General features: G+C 48.3%; 1 protein-coding gene across 3 annotated transcripts in view; it reads left to right on the top strand.

Annotated features, from left to right (window-relative positions):
• Nucleotides 1–18,067, top strand: part of LOC138582588 (proton-coupled amino acid transporter 1-like) — a 626,077-nt gene that overhangs the window by 376,339 nt on the left and 231,671 nt on the right. For all 3 annotated transcript variants that reach the window (XM_069654001.1, XM_069654002.1, XM_069654003.1), the window contains one exon: nucleotides 1,767–1,985. In XM_069654001.1, the coding sequence (XP_069510102.1) occupies nucleotides 1,767–1,985 (219 nt within the window). The remainder of the gene's footprint in view (nucleotides 1–1,766; nucleotides 1,986–18,067) is intronic.

Raw genomic sequence — 18,067 nt, 5'->3', positions numbered from 1 at the left:
GGGGGAGGAGAGGTCTTGCCTTGGAGCTAGAGGGGGGAGATCAGCGTTCGAAATATGGTAGGCAAGTATGGCAGTACCTTCCTAGGTGGCAACAGGTGTCAAGGGGGTAGAGTGACAACACACTTAGACGTAAAGAGTCAATGATTAAGCATGTGTGCATGTGTAACAGAACAGGGACTGAGGATGTCTAGATAAGTGCGGAGACCAGGGTTACCCACAAAAGAGAAAGAAAAGAAGAGAAGAATTTAAAAACTGGCTGCGGTCACGAAAGATCATGATGTTACCGAATGATCCAGAGAGTATGTTAAGAGCAGTGTGTAAAAGGCATATGGGTGAGATTTGGTAGCTACTGAATGATATGGATACCCCACAACAGGCACTACAGATCATCCCAATCCCAGAAGAACTATGGATAGATAATTTTGAGACCTTGTTCACCGACGTAAAGTCAAATGAGGTCAGGAGACAAAGTGAATCGAGGGTAGAGTGGGAGATTCCATAGGTCTTTCAGACTGTGGTTGAGATTATAAAAGTCTCTAGTAATTCCAGAGGGCCGGGCCCGGATGGCCTGTCAAAGGCTGTACTAAAGGAGCAGCCGGAATTATGGCCAGTTTCCTTGTGCATGCTGTTTGACCAGGTCACGAAACTCTGCGAGATACCTGCTTTATGGAATTCTGGTATTATTGTTACAATAATCACAGAGGGTGTTAGGGTGGTCACTTTGGGACCACCCAATCACCCTCTTGGATGTGCCATGCAAGATATCTGGGGCACAGGTGCTTAGATGTCCGATGAAGTGGATTGTAGAGACAAATCAAAGAGACATATGTCAGACCGGATTTACTAAAGGAGCTGGTACTAGTCTGAACACATTAGTGATAAGTATTTTTCAATCAAGAGTTCAGAGGAATCAAACTATGGTTTACCTTGCCCTTATTGATTTTAAGAAGCATTTGATAGCATTGATAGAGTGATATTATGGAACAAGATGAAGAAATGAGAGTGCGCCAAAAACATAATAGCAGTTATTAAAGCTTTATATTCAGGAACAACACTGAGATTGAGGCTGAATAAAGCGGCAAAACTGTCTAAAGAAATAGAAACTTTCAAAGGACTTAATTATGCCGAATTATGCAATGCCGAAGTGCTTAACAAAATTCCCAAGTTCCTTTTATAGAAAAACATTTCTAAGATTGCGGTTGAATTTATATCTCACAAAAGAAGTGCTGATGATACGTAAAATAAAAGGATATATGAACATGAACTGTAGGTGTGCTGTAAGGGACAGGAAAATGATGAGAAACTTAAACATATATTGCTGTTTTGCACAAGTTTAACAGCAAAGTGTAAACAGAGCCCGGACTATAGCCGCAGAGGATTGGTGGATACATTTATCAAGTGGAGAAAATATATCGTTGGTTATAGCAGCAATTACATTTTTAGAGGTGGTTTTTACAGACCCAATAATCATGATAGATGAACTGGAGATTTAAGATGCTTTTAAAGACAGAAACTATTTTAGAGTATGTATTGAGAAGAAGATGGGGGATTCCCGACTTTTATGTAATATATATAATGATGTAATATGAAATGATCTTGATTTTGTACTGGGAAAGAGCAAAGGGGTTTATTAACCAAAATTGCTTAATAAAATCAATTTTAAAAAAAAAAACAGCGCAGAGAGCAGGGTGACTCGGGAGAGGGGGATTTTTGCCCAGTTTTTTGTATAACTAATCTCTACCCCTCCATTTTTGTGTGACATGCAGGTTATTGAAGCCTCTGCCGGCACGACCAACAACTGTCACTCCAATGAAACAGTGGTGCTAACGTACTCCATGGACTCTCGTCTCTACATGATCTCCTTCCTGCCCTTCCTCATCCTCCTGGTTTTCATAAAGAACCTCAAGTATCTGGCAGTCTTCTCCATGGTTGGCAACATTGCTATGCTGGGCAGCTTGGTGATCATCTACCAGTATATCATAATGGTATGTCCCCCTTGAAGGCAAGACCACACATTGCAAGATCACACCACGGCATTGGTGAACACATCTCCAATTGGTTAACTTCTCACACAGGACCACACACTTCTAGACCCCACCTTTCTATTGGACATCAGATCGACATTGGAGTATTTATGAATGTAGGCAGCTTTCTTGTATACTGTTTGCACACAAGACCTCATCTTCTCCATCAGACATCTGTTTCTTCCTTCAGACCACATCTCACTCATTGGAAAACACCTCGCCACTGGCTCCGTGAACCACAGGTTTCAAATCAATTACATCTTTCCATTGGACTGTATGTTCCTGTTGAACCGACCTGTTCATTGAACCTCACTAAACCATACCCCTTCATTACTACACACCACCCTATTGGATCATACCTAACAACTGCACTGCATCTCCCAATCCAACTGGACCACACCTGTCTGCCAGAGCAAACCTTTCCATTGGATGCACCCTTCGCCAGAGCATGCCTCACCATTGGACCACATTGCCCCATTGACCGCACACGCCATTTCCATTGGGGCACATCTTCCCATTGGGGCACAACGCCTCTTTTGAACTAACACCTCTCCCTCTGGATAAGCTACTCCACTTTTGACTCCAACCCTTCCTTTTTGGCCCTACATTGCTGACACATGTTTGGGCCAACAACTCCCCTCCTTTTCAACAACACTGCTCCCATTTCGAACCTCTATCCACTTTGGCCCAACACTTCACCACTTTCTGACTAATACCACCTCCCCTTTAGCGCCAACACTCACCTTCAGCACCCCTCTTTTTGAACTAACTCCCGGCCCCTGTTTGTACCAATTCTGCCTCTGTCTTTGCATCAACATCTTCCTCCCACCACCCTCAATACCAATGCTCCACACCCATCTTTTTTACCACCACCACCCCTTCTATTTGGATCACTTTCCCTCCCCTTTGAACCAACACCACAAGCTCCCCATCCCCGTCCTCCTTGGGCACGCCCACCTCTTCCTACCTGTGGACCACCACCTACCCCTTTTAGAACATCCACCTCCACTTTTGGATCAACACCCCTCCTCTTTTGAACCACGCTACCTATTTGACCACACCGCTGCCACTATACGGCAGTCCATCTAACTACACCTCCATTTGATGTACAATAAGTCTCGCCTCCCCCCGAAACCACCCAGTCTTGTGCACACCCACTTGACTATATCTAACCAAACTTGGCTGTCCACTCTTCCATTTCTATGAAACTAAGATCTACATGCCACCAAATTAGAACACACCTATTGCACTCATGTTGGTATCTATGTCTGAATTAATTGATTAAACGAATACTGGTTTAAAGTAGCATGGAAGATTAATTTGCCACAAGGCACTTCATGGTTTGATTGCATGGGCACTATGGTATATTTTATATTTATCCAGCTTGCCTTCGGAAGACTACATCGCATTAACTGATCGATCCCACTTCATCTAGTAGTAATCTTACCGCTTCTTTCTTAGACTTCATGCAGCCTCATTAGACCACTCCTCATTGTCACTTGACCTCTCCCTGTCTCTACTACAGCAAACCTCCTTTCTCAAGAACCCCTTTGCTCTTGCACACCTCTCTGCACTTTCCTCCAAGATCACAACATTCTTATGACACCTCTCTTCTTGCTCTTTAGACCATAACCTTCTTAACACCACCACATTTCCTCCTTATCAGACAACACCTTTTTCTTACTTGAGCACACCCCCTCTGTCTAGATCACACCTCTTCCATACTGCACCTTTCGTCCTACTTCTCAAACCTCACTTTTCACTTAACATTCCTTGTTTATTCTTTGCAAGACCACATCTCTGTATCTCCTCTTTCACAACACTGATGCTTTATCTAACCTGTATATTGCATAAAGGTCAGCAATGTGCTCAGAGTCTCTGCTGTTTGCTAAAAATGCCAAAAAGCCACGTGGAGCAGCCTAGCTCAGGTTCGCTTTTCTTTTTGTGAACACTTTTCCACAGATAACAGCCTAATATGGGTAACTATTGCATTTATGCATCTTTCTGATATTCTGGTATCCAAAGTCACAGAGTCATTGTCAGAAGTACCTCCTAGTCTGCAGCTCTGAGACCATATCCCTGTATTTTTTCACTCTTGTGCCTACTGTTTTACCAATTTTTCCTGTGTGAGTATTGATCCTAGAATGCATCACAGATGCAAATGTAGACATTACCTCCCGCATGAGACACTTGGCGCCTCAGCATCAAGGTCTACTAAGTACTCTGCTTTCCCTTTGTGGTCTGTATGGACAAAAGTGGTTGGTGTCAGCCTTTGATCAATTTCAGGGAGTAAGGCACATTTAGACTAGGGGGATCAGCCTACCAGATAGCTGTGTTTCAAAATCCAGTGCTATGGTCCTTAGCTAGGCCTTGTTCCTGTTAATGAATGGGAGACACATGGATGTGACCATATTTGGTCAGGGCCTTTCCAGCCCTTGTATTTCAGGGGCGGCCTGGGGTTTGACCAGATAAGACCACAATGCTTGGATATCTGGATTCAGAGTTAAATTCACTTCTGAAGAGTTTTCTCTGGAAGAATCCAAGGAGGTTTACTGATTGTGACTGCCAAAACGTTTGACTGAATGTGACCCTCTGATTGGGTTGTGGACTTACCCTCACCCCAGCTCACAAAAAGCACATAGTCTGCTTACATTAGCTTGAATCATAAGAAGACTCAGACCTGATGAATGGACACGACAAGGCCTGTCTGTGTCCTACAACCATACAAGAACCTCTGTATGGCAAAGATCTGTTTCCAGACTTGTAAGAAAAGGACTTTTAGCTTCTCGGGTGAAACCAGGATTGATGCTTACGGTCCTTGTTTCAGAGGGATCAACATTGACTAGAGCCTCGTAACTGGTGTTTTTCTGCAACCCTTGCTGAACCTGGTCTCTGCGTTTACCCTAACCATAAAGAGAAGTGTGCACATACATGAACATACGATACACTGGCTGCTGATGGAGCCTAAAGACCTTCATCTGACTGATAACTTGACCTTTTAAATTGCAGTCCCCACCTACTGTGCAGATGTGAAACACTTTTCTTAGCTAAGAAAAAAGTAACTCCATCCACCAAAGAACGCTTCACTGCGATAGCCTGTATTGATCAGAGGGGCACCAAAGATCTGGGTTCTATTGATGTAGGGAAGGACAAATAGAAAACACCTGAACTCCTGGGGGCAACCACCTTTCTCACTATGTCAGATTGTGCCGTAGCAACCATTGGAATGTATCAGTAATAGATTTGACTGGTGTATAGGCGAGGGAGTTTGGAAAGAGGTTGGAAAAGCTGAGCTGTGTGGAGTAAGTCCGGAAGCTGGAGGAGAAGAGAGGCAGTGCAAGGGGGAGGTCAAAGTTGGGAAGGGAAAGATGGAGGTGGAGGAAGGACAGAGAGAAAAGGTGCATTTGGAACTGGTTTAGAGAATGATGAAGAAGAGCAAGGGGGAGGTTGGAACTGGGGACGTTGTTGAAAGAGAGAAAAAAGTGGGAGGAAAGGGAACCATCCGTGAAGAGATGGCGGGAGTATACCAGATAGAGGCTGGGTAGGGTATAATCCAGTGTATTGGTTGGCAGGAGCGGACCCTTGCCCACAACTTGCTGAGCGTTCTATCCCAGATTTTGTCTAAGCCAGCTCTAAGAAGAATTGAAAACCCGACAAAGTCTTTCTGGGACCTGGTAACTGGACCCAAAAGGAAAACAATAAAGGAATCCTTGAACCGTACATACAACCCTTGGCTGGTGGGGGATGGCATTAGTGAATCCTGCATGAAAATCAACTGTGGGACAGACACATGGATGAAATACCCTGTCATCTGGGCCCCTAGCTACAGAGCCCAGGAGGGCCAACCATTCTACATACCACCATAGAAGTGGCAGGGACCTAGAGAATCTCCAAGAACTGTGAGTGACTTTGTGGGAATGCGCAGTGCACTACAACCGTGCCCACAAAGTGTTGGAGACTAGGGAATTTTGACTTACTTAGACTAGGGCTTGAACATTCCTATCACATTTTGTTTCCCTTTAACCTTTTGCTCTGAATTTAGAAAAGTAACCATGTCCGGTTGAAACCACTCTCTATAGACCATGCTCCCACCCCCTATGTTTTGCTTAATCCAAAAATTCAACCTATTTGATGATTTCTATTATTCTCCAACATGGGGCCTGGCATGGATTCACAGGCTCATGAATATTCTCTGTCGTCAGGCTGGGCATCCTTGGTAAAAACTGTTTCACTTTCACTTACAAACTGTATTTCTCCTCTAAACCAATCATTGTCATCTGGGTCATACTGCCCCCATCCAATGACGGTCCTCTCCCTAAGCCCCTCTCTGACAACCATATTCAAATTTTTACTGCACGTGTCAGCGTTGCATTACCTCGAATTTGCTCTGCGAGCTACTTCTACTTTTTTCATGTTTTTTGTGGAAAAAGGTTCTATTTTTGTTCCAAAAGAGACAGTGTGCTCTTTTCTCCATCTGCCGAATGCGAGAATCCATTGTCAATGAAATTCAGTGCCCATCAAGGGCGAAGATCCTCAAAGTTTCCGTGCCCTACTACCATGACAGAGGAGAAGAAGGAAGGTCCCTCTTCAAGTCCTTCACCAAGTGCAGGCTTCGAAATGTGTTTGTGGAGGACAAGCACCTGCAATGCCTATATGTCATGATCTCTGCTTCCAAAAGGTCAGGGTTTTCCCAACTCCCTTGGAAGCAGATCCATAACCCAGGTTCCGAGTGTCAACCAGTCCCAATTGGGACCTTTTGGACCCAGTCCTGGCGCCAGTGGCACCAGGCTCATAAATATGCCCAGTCCCAGCGCTGGAAGCGCCGGGCTCATAATGCTTGGGTGGACTTACCTGCAGCAGACCATGCTGCTTACTTGCCTGCCAGTTGAGCCTCTGATCCTCTTCTGTTTGGAACTACTTTTCCTGTTGGGTGGGGCAGGAGCCACTCCCTAGATTCAGAACACTGGAACTCTTCTGGAAAGCAGGAACTCTTTTCTTACCTAGGCGTGGCTGTGTAAGGAGACACCTAGGCACTACAGGAGGCTATTTAAACCACACCCGATGGATGAATCTTGCTTTGCGTTATTCTGCATCCTCTGCAGCAGAACGCTCATCGTGTCTTCTGCATCTGATCCCGGGCCTAAGGAAAAAGGCTTACCATCCTGAATCCAGTCTTCAGCAACACCTATAAAGACAAGAAAGAACAGGTTAGCATTACGGTCTTCAGTGACAGCTCTTCACTTACCTGGTCCATCGGCTGTCACCAACGCCTCGCGCTGCATTCCGGCATCTGAAAGACAAAAGCTTACCAACTCTTCGCACGCTCCGGAGGCATTCGGCGCGGCATCGCGCATCTGAAAGACAAAACAAGGTGCGTTTAAAGACATTGGGGAACTTTAATACTCACGTGCCATTACTCCTTTCCACATCTAACCCAGTGGGTATTCCGGCACCCTGCAGCCGCTCCAAACTTGTACCTGCAAAATAAAAAGACAGTTAGAGCGCATCGTGAAGCAGGCAACAAGCGCTTACTTACGTGCTTCCAGGCGCTTCTATTCATCACACGGGCTCCATCTTCAACTCACTTCAGCCCGTCATCCGCCATCGCCGGAACCCTGCAAAACAAGAAACATCATTACTAAAGACTTTAAAGACATTAGAATTACTCGAAACTTACCGTTCGTGCAGTAAACGACGGACAGCAGTCCTCTGAAGTCAAGAGGCCTGCTCCCCTTATCCAGTGAAGAAACTGGTTACAGCACCCTGCCCCGAGGCAGATGGAGAGCACGGCGTTCACTTACCTAAGGTGAGAGCGTTAACCTTTGGGGTTCTACAGGAGAAGAGAAAGGGAAGAAGAGAGAGACATTCAATAACCCAGTTCCTTAATCCCATATTTTCTATCTGCAGACATCTTACCCTTCGAGTCAGACATACAGTGCACAGAGGTCCAGCCCAAAGAGCCAGCCGTATGTTACACATCACCTTTGAAGATACGGTATACGCCCAGTCAAGACCGGCGCCTCTACGGGAATCAGGTGAGCATTACAGAACGCAAAGCCTACCACAAAACTCCCGTCCAGGCGCTATGGAAACCTCGGATACCGACCAGCTAGCCCAGTTACTTGGGGAACTAAGGGCAGAAGTGCATGCAGCCCGTCAGGAAACGAACGCTCTAAGAAGGGAACTGATTATTTCCAAGGAGCGAACAGATGATCTCGCTAGACAATTGCTACAGTCACAAGCCGGACAGACCCCGTTACCCGCATCTGGGGGAAATCTTCCTTCTACATCCTCTATGAATCCAGTGCAGATCAACCTACCTGGGAATGTACCTCTGGCTCCGCCCGAACGATTTTCTGGTGACCCAAAGAGGTTTGCAGTATTTATCAATCAGTGCCGGTTGCATTTCTTATGCCGGCCAGCAGCCTTTCCAACTGATCAAGCTAAAGTAGCTTTCGTGCTTTCGTACCTTAGTGGCAATGCGGCAGACTGGTCGATCCCTCTAGTAAATCAAGATGATCCGGTCCTCCATGATTTTCAAGCTTTTCAGCTGAGTATGGAAAAACTGTTCGCAAGACATTCACAGGGGCAGGCCTTGGACAATGAGCTTCTTTCGTTGCGACAAGGTAATCAAGACCTTTTGGCTTATATTGCGTCTTTCAACAGACTGATAGTGGAAACTCAATGGCCTGAGGACAAAAGGATTACGCTGTTTTATAGAGGTCTACGTGGAGAGCTCAAAGATGTGTTAGCCCAAGTAGTGAATCCCCCACAAGATTGTTCGGACTATATAGACTTAGTCGTTCAAATAGATCACAGACTGCAGAACAGGAAGGCCGATCGTTCCAAGTTTGATGCTCGAGTATTTTCCAAACCGCCAACTCCTTCCAAAGGAGTAGACTCCGGGGAACCCATGCAAATAGGGGGTCTGAAAGGTCCTCTAACACAAAAGGAGCGGGAAAGGAGAAAACAGTTGCAATTATGCCTCTATTGCGGAAACTCAGGGCACTTTCTTCGAGACTGTCCGGTGAAACCTGCCAAGAAGGCAGTAGGAGCTGCAGTTACCAAAGTTACAAACTCTGAGCAGGGAAACAACCTCGCCCGACAAGAATAGAGGTCCTCTTGCCGAGCGTGAAAACCAGTCCCGTGACCTCGCATTTCGTGATACCTATGGTCCTCATTAGCCCTGATAATCCGGATCGATTACATGCAATTGAAGCTTACGTCGACAGCGGTGCCATCGGCAATTATGTGGATCATGAAATGGTTTTGAGGATGAATCTAACTCTTTGTCCCAAGGCTGTAAAGGATGTCATTACTACGGTGGATGGTACGGAGATAGCCTCCGGGCCGGTAACGCATACCACTCAAGAGGTGACGCTAGTAAGTCAAGATGGACACCATGAGAAGATCGCGTTCGATGTGATCAAGGCCCCTCAGTTTCAGATTATTCTAGGAATACCTTGGTTAGAGAAACACAATCCTCTGATCGATTGGCGAGCAAGAACGGTCCAGTTTCCAGAATGTGTCTCTACTTGTCACCCTCCACCTGGTGTTGCACTGGCGGCAATTTCTTCAGAGACTCCCCAGTTACCTCCCGAATACCTAGAATACCAAGATGTTTTCCGGAAGGATCAGGCTAACTCTCTACCTCCTCATAGGTCTTATGACTGCCAGATAGACCTGATACCTGGATCTACTCCTCCTTGTAGTAGAATTTATGCCCTCACCGAGCCTGAGAACCTTCACCTTCGACAATACCTGGATCAATACCTGGCAAATGGGTTTATTCGTCCTTCCAAGTCCCCTGCTTCTTCAGCTTTGTTCTTCGTTCCAAAAAAGGAAGGAGACCTTAGAACTTGTATAGATTATCGCTCCCTGAACCAGATCACCGTTAAGAATAGATATCCGTTACCTTTGATCCCTGAACTCCTGGACCAAGTCAGAAAAGCATGCATATATACAAAGCTGGATCTTAGAGGAGCTTACCACTTGGTACGAGTAAAAGAGGGCGATGAATGGAAGACGGCCTTCCGCACCAAGTATGGGCTATTTGAATATCAGGTCATGCCCTTCGGACTTTGCAATGCCCCGGCCGCCTTTCAATATTTTATGAACGATGTCCTCAGAGAGCTCATAGATGTGTGTGTTGTTGTTTACATTGACGACATCCTCGTTTATTCTTCATCGGAATCTGAACATCGGAAACACGTGAAAATGGTCCTCGAAAGATTGCGTCAACACAAACTTTTCGCTAAGTTGGAAAAATGTGTTTTCAACGTGACTGAAGTTGAATTCTTGGGATTCATATTATCACCTGGCGGAGTGCGTATGGATTCAAAGAAGGTCGATGCAGTTCTCAAATGGCCATCACCATCCTCCGTAAAAGGTGTGCAAAGCATGTTAGGCTTCGCTAACTTTTACCGCAGGTTTATCCCCAAATTCTCTCGAATAGTCCAGCCCATCACTGCCTTGTTAAAGAAAAACAAACGTTTTGAATGGTCTACCGAGGCGGAACAAGCTTTCCAGGATTTGAAGACTAAATTTATCTCTGCACCAATCTTAAAACACCCTCGCCCCGAACTCCCCTACATCGTGGAAACTGATGCTTCAAGCCTTGCCATGGGGGCAGTTCTATCACAAAAGGACCCGGTAACCAATCAGTTGCATCCCGTGGCATTTTGGTCCCGCAAATTCTCGCCTCCTGAAATCAATTACACGATTACTGACAAGGAACTTCTGGCTATCAAGTCTGCCTTTAAGGCTTGGTGGCATTATCTGCTGGGGGCCCGACACACCGTTACTGTGATTACGGATCACCGAAACCTGCAATATTTGAAAACCGCAAAAGCCCAATCCTCTAGACAACTCCGTTGGGCATTATTCTTTGCCGAGTTTGACTTCATAATTACCTATCGACCTGGTACAAAGAACGGTAAAGCTGATGCCCTTTCTCGGATGGGAGTGGAAGAACACTTGATCAACCCTAAACCTGTACCAATCATTCCTGAACAAAGAATTCTGGGTGTAATCGCCACAGAATCCATAGAGGAAGTTAAGGATAAAGCCAGGCTACTTGTAACTCCAGCAGACATACAGAATTGGCATCCGCAGGGAAAGGACTTTGCAGTAAAGGACAACTTATTGTATTTCCAGGAACGATTATACCTACCCAGCACAGATTTACAGAAAAAAGTAATCTCTTGTTATCACGATTCTTTAATGGAAGGACATCCCGGTATGGCCAAGACCTCAGAAAAGATCAAGCGCTACTTCTGGTGGCCGTCTTGGAAAAAAGATATCAGAGACTTTATAATGTCCTGTGGAGTATGCGCCCAAAACAAGAGTCAAAAGGAAAGACCAGCAGGCCTCTTACGCCCTATTGACATCCCACCTCGCCCTTGGCATACGCTTTCTATGGACTTCATCACCGATCTACCTCCATGCTCCAGATACAATACGATTCTAGTAATCGTGGACTTATTCTCCAAGATGGCGCATTTCATTCCGCTCAAAGGCTTGCCAACAGCAGCAACTCTGGCCCGAGAATTTCTCGAAAACATCGTCCGACTGCACGGTTTTCCTTCGGTTCTAATTTCGGATCGAGGTAGTCAATTTATTTCTCATTTTTGGCGAAGTTGCTGTCGGTCGGCTCAAATTGATGTGAGACTATCGACCAGTCACCACCCTCAGACCGACGGACAAACCGAGAGGACCAATCAAACTCTGGAACAGTATTTACGATGCATGCTGCAACAAACTGAAAAAACTTGGAAAGTCATCCTTTGGATAGCCGAATATGCCTACAATAACTCTGTCCATTCGGGAACTGGGAAAACCCTGTTTTTTCTTTTGTACGGCAGTCACCCTCGAACCTCGGAGTTGGATCCCCTCCAAGATCTTGAAACACCAGCAGTAGACTACCTGCATTCTACAATCACCCAAGCCTTTAAGGAAGCTGTTTCTCACCTTCAAAGGGCTAAAGAACAATACAAGAAAGGAGCAGATCAACATCGGAAGGAAGCCCCTCAATATCAAGTAGGGGATCAAGTCTGGTTATCCACCAAATATCTACCTCTAAAAGGGCCACGCACATTTAACCCAAGATACCTTGGTCCCTATTCCATCACTACCATAGTAAACCCAGTAGCGGTCAAGTTGGACTTGCCCCCGCACATGAAGATACATCCGGTCTTCCACGTCTCTCTATTAAAACCCGTGCAACCTCAAACCCGACTAACTAAATCTCCAAAACCTATCCTAGTTGATGGAGAACTCGAGTTTGAAGTCAAAAGCATTCTGGACTCCAAGATCTCCAAATCTAAACTATTTTACCTAATTGACTGGAAAGGCTACGGCCCCCAAGAGAGATCCTGGGAACCTGCTGAATATGTCCACGCTCCTCGCCTAATCAAAAGATTTCACCGAACATTTCCTGACAAGCCAAAACCCCCGGAGAAGCCCGGTTTGGGAGGGGCCTTGAGGGGGGGTACTGTCATGATCTCTGCTTCCAAAAGGTCAGGGTTTTCCCAACTCCCTTGGAAGCAGATCCATAACCCAGGTTCCGAGTGTCAACCAGTCCCAATTGGGACCTTTTGGACCCAGTCCTGGCGCCAGTGGCACCAGGCTCATAAATATGCCCAGTCCCAGCGCTGGAAGCGCCGGGCTCCTAATGCTTGGGTGGACTTACCTGCAGCAGACCATGCTGCTTACTTGCCGGCCAGTTGAGCCTCTGATCCTCTTCTGTTTGGAACTACTTTTCCTGTTGGGTGGGGCAGGAGCCACTCCCTAGATTCAGAACACTGGAACTCTTCTGGAAAGCAGGAACTCTTTTCTTACCTAGGCGTGGCTGTGGAAGGAGACACCTAAGCACTACAGGAGGCTATTTAAACCACACCCGATGGATGAATCTTGCTTTGCGTTATTCTGCATCCTCTGCAGCAGAACGCTCATCGTGTCTTCTGCATCTGATCCCGGGCCTAAGGAAAAAGGCTTACCATCCTGAATCCAGTCTTCAGCAACACCTATAAAGACAAGAAAGAACAGGTTAGCATTACGGTCTTCAGTGACAGCTCTTCACTTACCTGGTCCATCGGCTGTCACCAACGCCTCGCGCTGCATTCCGGCATCTGAAAGACAAAAGCTTACCAACTCTTCGCACGCTCCGGAGGCCTTCGGCGCTGCATCCCGCATCTGAAAGACAAAACAAGGTGCGTTTAAAGATATTGGGGAACTTTAATACTCACGTGCCATTACTCCTTTCCACATCTAACCCAGTGGGTATTCCGGCACCCTGCAGCCGCTCCGAACTTGTACCTGCAAAATAAAAAGACAGTTAGAGCGCATCGTGAAGCAGGCAACAAGCGCTTACTTACGTGCTTCCAGGCGCTTCTATTCATCACACGGCTCCATCTTCAACTCACTTCAGCCCGTCATCCTCCATCGCCGGAACCCTGCAAAACAAGAAACATCATTACTAAAGACTTTAAAGACATTAGAATTACTCGAAACTTACCGTTCGTGCAGTAAACGACGGACAGCAGTCCTCTGAAGTCAAGAGGCCTGCTCCCCTTATCCAGTGAAGAAACTGGTTACAGCACCCTGCCCCGAGGCAGATGGAGAGCACGGCGTTCATTTACCTAAGGTGAGAGCGTTAACCTTTGGGGTTCTACAGGAGAAGAGAAAGGGAAGAAGAGAGAGACATTCAATAACCCAGTTCCTTAATCCCATATTTTCTATCTGCAGACATCTTACCCTTCGAGTCAGACATACAGTGCACAGAGGTCCAGCCCAAAGAGCCAGCCGTATGTTACACATCACCTTTGAAGATACGGTATACGCCCAGTCAAGACCGGCGCCTCTACGGGAATCAGGTGAGCGTTACACTATACTGCTTGCATCCTGAACACAAGGAAGGAGATTGCGAGATATGCCACAGCTTCTCCAAGAAGATGACAAAGAATAGGCACAATAGACTGGCGGCGTGGCTGAATGCCAAGGCCTCTGCCGCGTGCTCCGAGCAGGGGCATGCCTCACCCAAGGCTGGTCGGTCCGAGGAGCGGTCTTCGAAGGCCTGTGATGGAGCCGCATCTGTGGGGGTCCAAGATGAGGTCAAGCACCGCAAGACCGGATCCACCGGAGTCACTGCGGAAGTAGGTACCACGGCAGACAGGGTGCGATCAACATCACCTTCCGCCTTCATTGCCAGCCGGCAATCGAGCTCCTCCTCGAAGAGAAAGTTGTCCAACACGGCTAAGCTGCGAGAGAAGAAAGAGAAGCTGTGGACAGAGGAGAAGGCTGAGCTGCCCAAGTAGGCCCAGGCAGCACAAGATAATCTTTCGTCAACGATAGAGCTGGTGATGGCTGGTCTCTTGAAAGCTAAACGGGCTGAACCTGAGAAGGGAGCTCCCACAGCACTGAAGGTATAGCTCCCTCCGAGGCGTGAGGCCACCATGGGGACTTTGCCAAGGTCTGGCGGCACACCGGAGAAGGGGACACCTCAGGGTAGAAAAAACGGCGTGAGGAAAGGAGGCCCCGGATCAGTCCTAGGCCATGGCCCAAGCTATGGAAATTACATCCACGGGTGATGAGGACCTAGAGTCCCTAAACATGGTCCACAAGGATATGGAGGAGGAGGATGATGGCGACAACAATGGCAACAATAGTGCAGGCCTAGTGTTCCGATCACACCAGTTCCGCCGAGGGATGTGTCTCAGGACATCCTATCAACCCTTCACACCTTGGAGTCAGAGATCCAGAAGAGGATGCCACAAGGGCCTGTTCCAACGATCAACCAGGCCCCCTACCAACCGCTGATGAAGAAGAGGATACACCATCCGATGCCCCCATTTCAGCCTCTACATCTGTGCTGGGTCCCCTCTCCCCGAGCAGACCCAGATACGGGGATGGATATGGCCATGACAATGACGATATCGTCCGAGCGGGCAGCGGGTCCCCGCTGCCTAGGGCATCCCCACCGGGCGAGGTGGGGTAATTCCATTCCATGATCACCAGAGCCTCCGAGCTGTTCCAGCTTGGGCCCTAAGAAACCAAAAAGGAGTGTTTACTATACCAGAGGCGCGAGGCCAAGAGGAACACAATCATGGTGGTGCCCCTTCTGGATGACATGTGGGAGAAGGGCCTGGCCCTCCTGAAGAACCCTTGCACGGCTCCGGCCAAGCAGCATAGGCTGGAGAAGAAGTACCGGGTGCCGGAGTGTGCACCCAAGTGCCTGAGTTCGCAACCATTGCCGGATTCGGTGGTTTCGGTGGCTGTGAGGAAACGGTCAGCTAACCCGTCCTCGTTGTCTTCGGTCCCTCCGGACAGCGAGGGTAAGAAGATGGATGCCATGGGGAGGAAAGTGATTTGCACCGGCGCGTCCACCATCAAGTCGGCCAACACACTGGTGATCCTAGCCAGGTACGACAGGGAGCTGTGGTACAAGCTGGGCCCGGTTTTGGAGTTCTTCCTGGACGGCAAGAGAATGGCGGCGATTGACCTCTTCCAGGAGGGAGAGATAACAGTGGCGCCGGACGTTGCCAACACAGGGTTCCAGGAGATGGAGAACGATGTCTGCTGTCATCGACAAGGCTGGATGAAGGACAAAATTGCCTGCCAGTAGGTCCAAACGAAGGTACTGGACATGCCTTTCAATGGGGATAACCTTTTTAGGAAGGTTGTTGACGAGTCCTTACAAGTCAACAAGGCGGATATGGAGACGGCCCGTTCCCTGGGCACCCTCCAGCACCACTGCTCTTCCTTTCGCTACTCCAGAGGAAAGTTGGGCAGGTCCACGATCCAGGAAGCTCACAGAGGCCGCTCCCAGGCCTACGGTGGAGGAGGACAGCGTCGCCATAGCCAGCAGGGCAGAACGTTGGTGACAAACCAAGCCTGATCCGGCCGAGATGTCGAGCCCCCACCCGTGCACCCCAGTGGGAGGCTGGCTGACGAGGTTCATCAGCAAGTGGGAAAAGATAACCACTGACAGGTGGGTGCTGCATGCTCTTGCCCAGGGACGTACCCTGGAATTTCAGCACAGGTGTCCGCGGATCCCTCCGGTGGCCTGTCAGGAGCAGCACATCCCTCAGCTCTTGGAGGTGGTGTGGGCCATGCTACGAAAAGGAGCAATAGAGCTGGTTGCCCAGATGCTCTGGAGTCTATTCCAGATACTTCTTGGTAAGAAAGAAGACGGGGGCTGGATGCCCATTCTAGACCTGCGATGTCTGAACAAGTACCTCAAGTCTCAGAAATTCATGGTCATGTTGCAGCACATGCTCGGCCAACTGGAAAGAGGGGATTTCTTGATGTTGCTGGGCCTGGAGGACGCCTACATCCACATCCCCATTTACAGGAAACATCAGAGGATTCTAGGCTTTGTAGTGCAGGGACAGCACTGCCAGTTCAAGACCCTACCCTTCAGCTTGAAGTCAGGCCCCCAGAGTGTTCACATAGTGCATGGCACCAGTGGCGGCCCATCTGCGTCTATGGGCCATGCACCTACACCCGTACCTCAACGACTGGCTCATCCGGACCCTCTCGTTAGAGTTGGCTGTCGCACACACGGAGGCAGCCGTGAAGCTGCTGATGGATTTGGGATTCTCCATCAATTATCCAAAGTCCTGCTTGACACCATCGCAGAACGCGCTGTTCCTGGGGGCCAGACTCAATAGTTTCCTGCCTAGCATCACCCTTGGAGGAGAGGGTAGCAGCCATTCAGGGGAAGCTGCAGCGGCTGTTGTCGATGAAGACTGTTATGGTGTGGACCATGAAGTTGTTGCTCGGCATGTTGTCCTGCATCTTCCTCATCTGGCTCTGCAGGTTACAGATGCAACCTCTTCAAGAGTTCCTGGTCTCTCGCTCGGTACAATTGTCCAGATAATTTGCAGACCAGATCACTTGGGATGATGAGTTCCTTCTGGCGATAAGATGGTGGGGCGTCTGCTCCAGCATAGCCCAGGGCATAGAGTTTCAGAACCCTCCTTTCCAGGAAACCGTCACACGGACGCTTCCCTGGAAGGCTGGGGAGCCCACACCGGTCGTCTGCACGCCAGAGGCCTGTGCCTGCCGATGGAGAAGGATCTCCTTATCAACATCCTGGAGCTACGGCAGTGCTCTGGGCCCTCAAGTCATTCCTTCCGTCTCTAAAGGGCTAGGTGGTGAGGATCTTAATAGACAACACCACCACGATGGTCTACTTCAGGAAACAAGGGGGCACTCGATCCTCGGTGCTCTCCAGGGATGCGCAGGACTTATGGTGCTGGGCCGTCAGACAAGAAATGTTCCTCGTCCCTCTTCACCGTTCGGGAGTCAAGAACAACATTGCAGACTCTCTCAGCAGGGAATTGCCCTCCTGCCACAAATGGGAACTTCGGCAGGACCAGGTGGACCACATCTCCGCCAATTGGGGCAGGCCCCAGATTGATCTGTTTGCGATGGCTGCAAACACCAAATGCCAGAAGTTTGCCAGCCGATTCCACTAACCGAGGAGCATGGGGGAGTTGTTCTCCTTCCCGTGGGAAGGGATGTTTCTGTATGTATTTCCTCCGTTGCCTCTCCTGCTACGAGCCATCAATACACTCAGATGGTGTCAGTGCAGGATGATACTCATTGCCCTGGCCTTGCTGAGGCAGATTTGGTATTCAGACCTTCTTAGCCTGTCAGCGTTGCTGCCGATCAAGTTGCCAGAGGCCCCGGATCTTCAGAGAAGGAGGCGCAATCCTGCATCATGACCCAGGATCGCTCAACCTGAGTGCTTGACTCCTGTAGCCCTAGAATTTGGAGGATATGAGTTGCTGCCGGATTGCAGGGAATTCCTCGCCAAAGCCAGGGCATCATCGTTTGGCTACTTGCTGCCGGTCGCAGAAGATTACCCCTCTGAGGGTCATGGCTCTGCAGATTCTTTCATATTTGCTATCCTTGGCATAGGCAAGACTGGCGCACGCCTCGATCAAAGTGCATCTGGTGGCTATCTCTCGCTACACCAGGTCATCTGGAAGGTCTTCACTTTGGTCTCATCGCCTCAGCAAGGTATTTCTCAAAGGACT

The sequence above is a fragment of the Ambystoma mexicanum genome, chromosome 3q, assembly GCF_040938575.1.
Source record: "Ambystoma mexicanum isolate Mex_15411 chromosome 3q, UKY_AmexF1_1, whole genome shotgun sequence".
NCBI classification, from domain to species: Eukaryota; Metazoa; Chordata; class Amphibia; order Caudata; family Ambystomatidae; genus Ambystoma; species Ambystoma mexicanum.
This window is presented reverse-complemented; position numbering and strand designations above follow the sequence as displayed.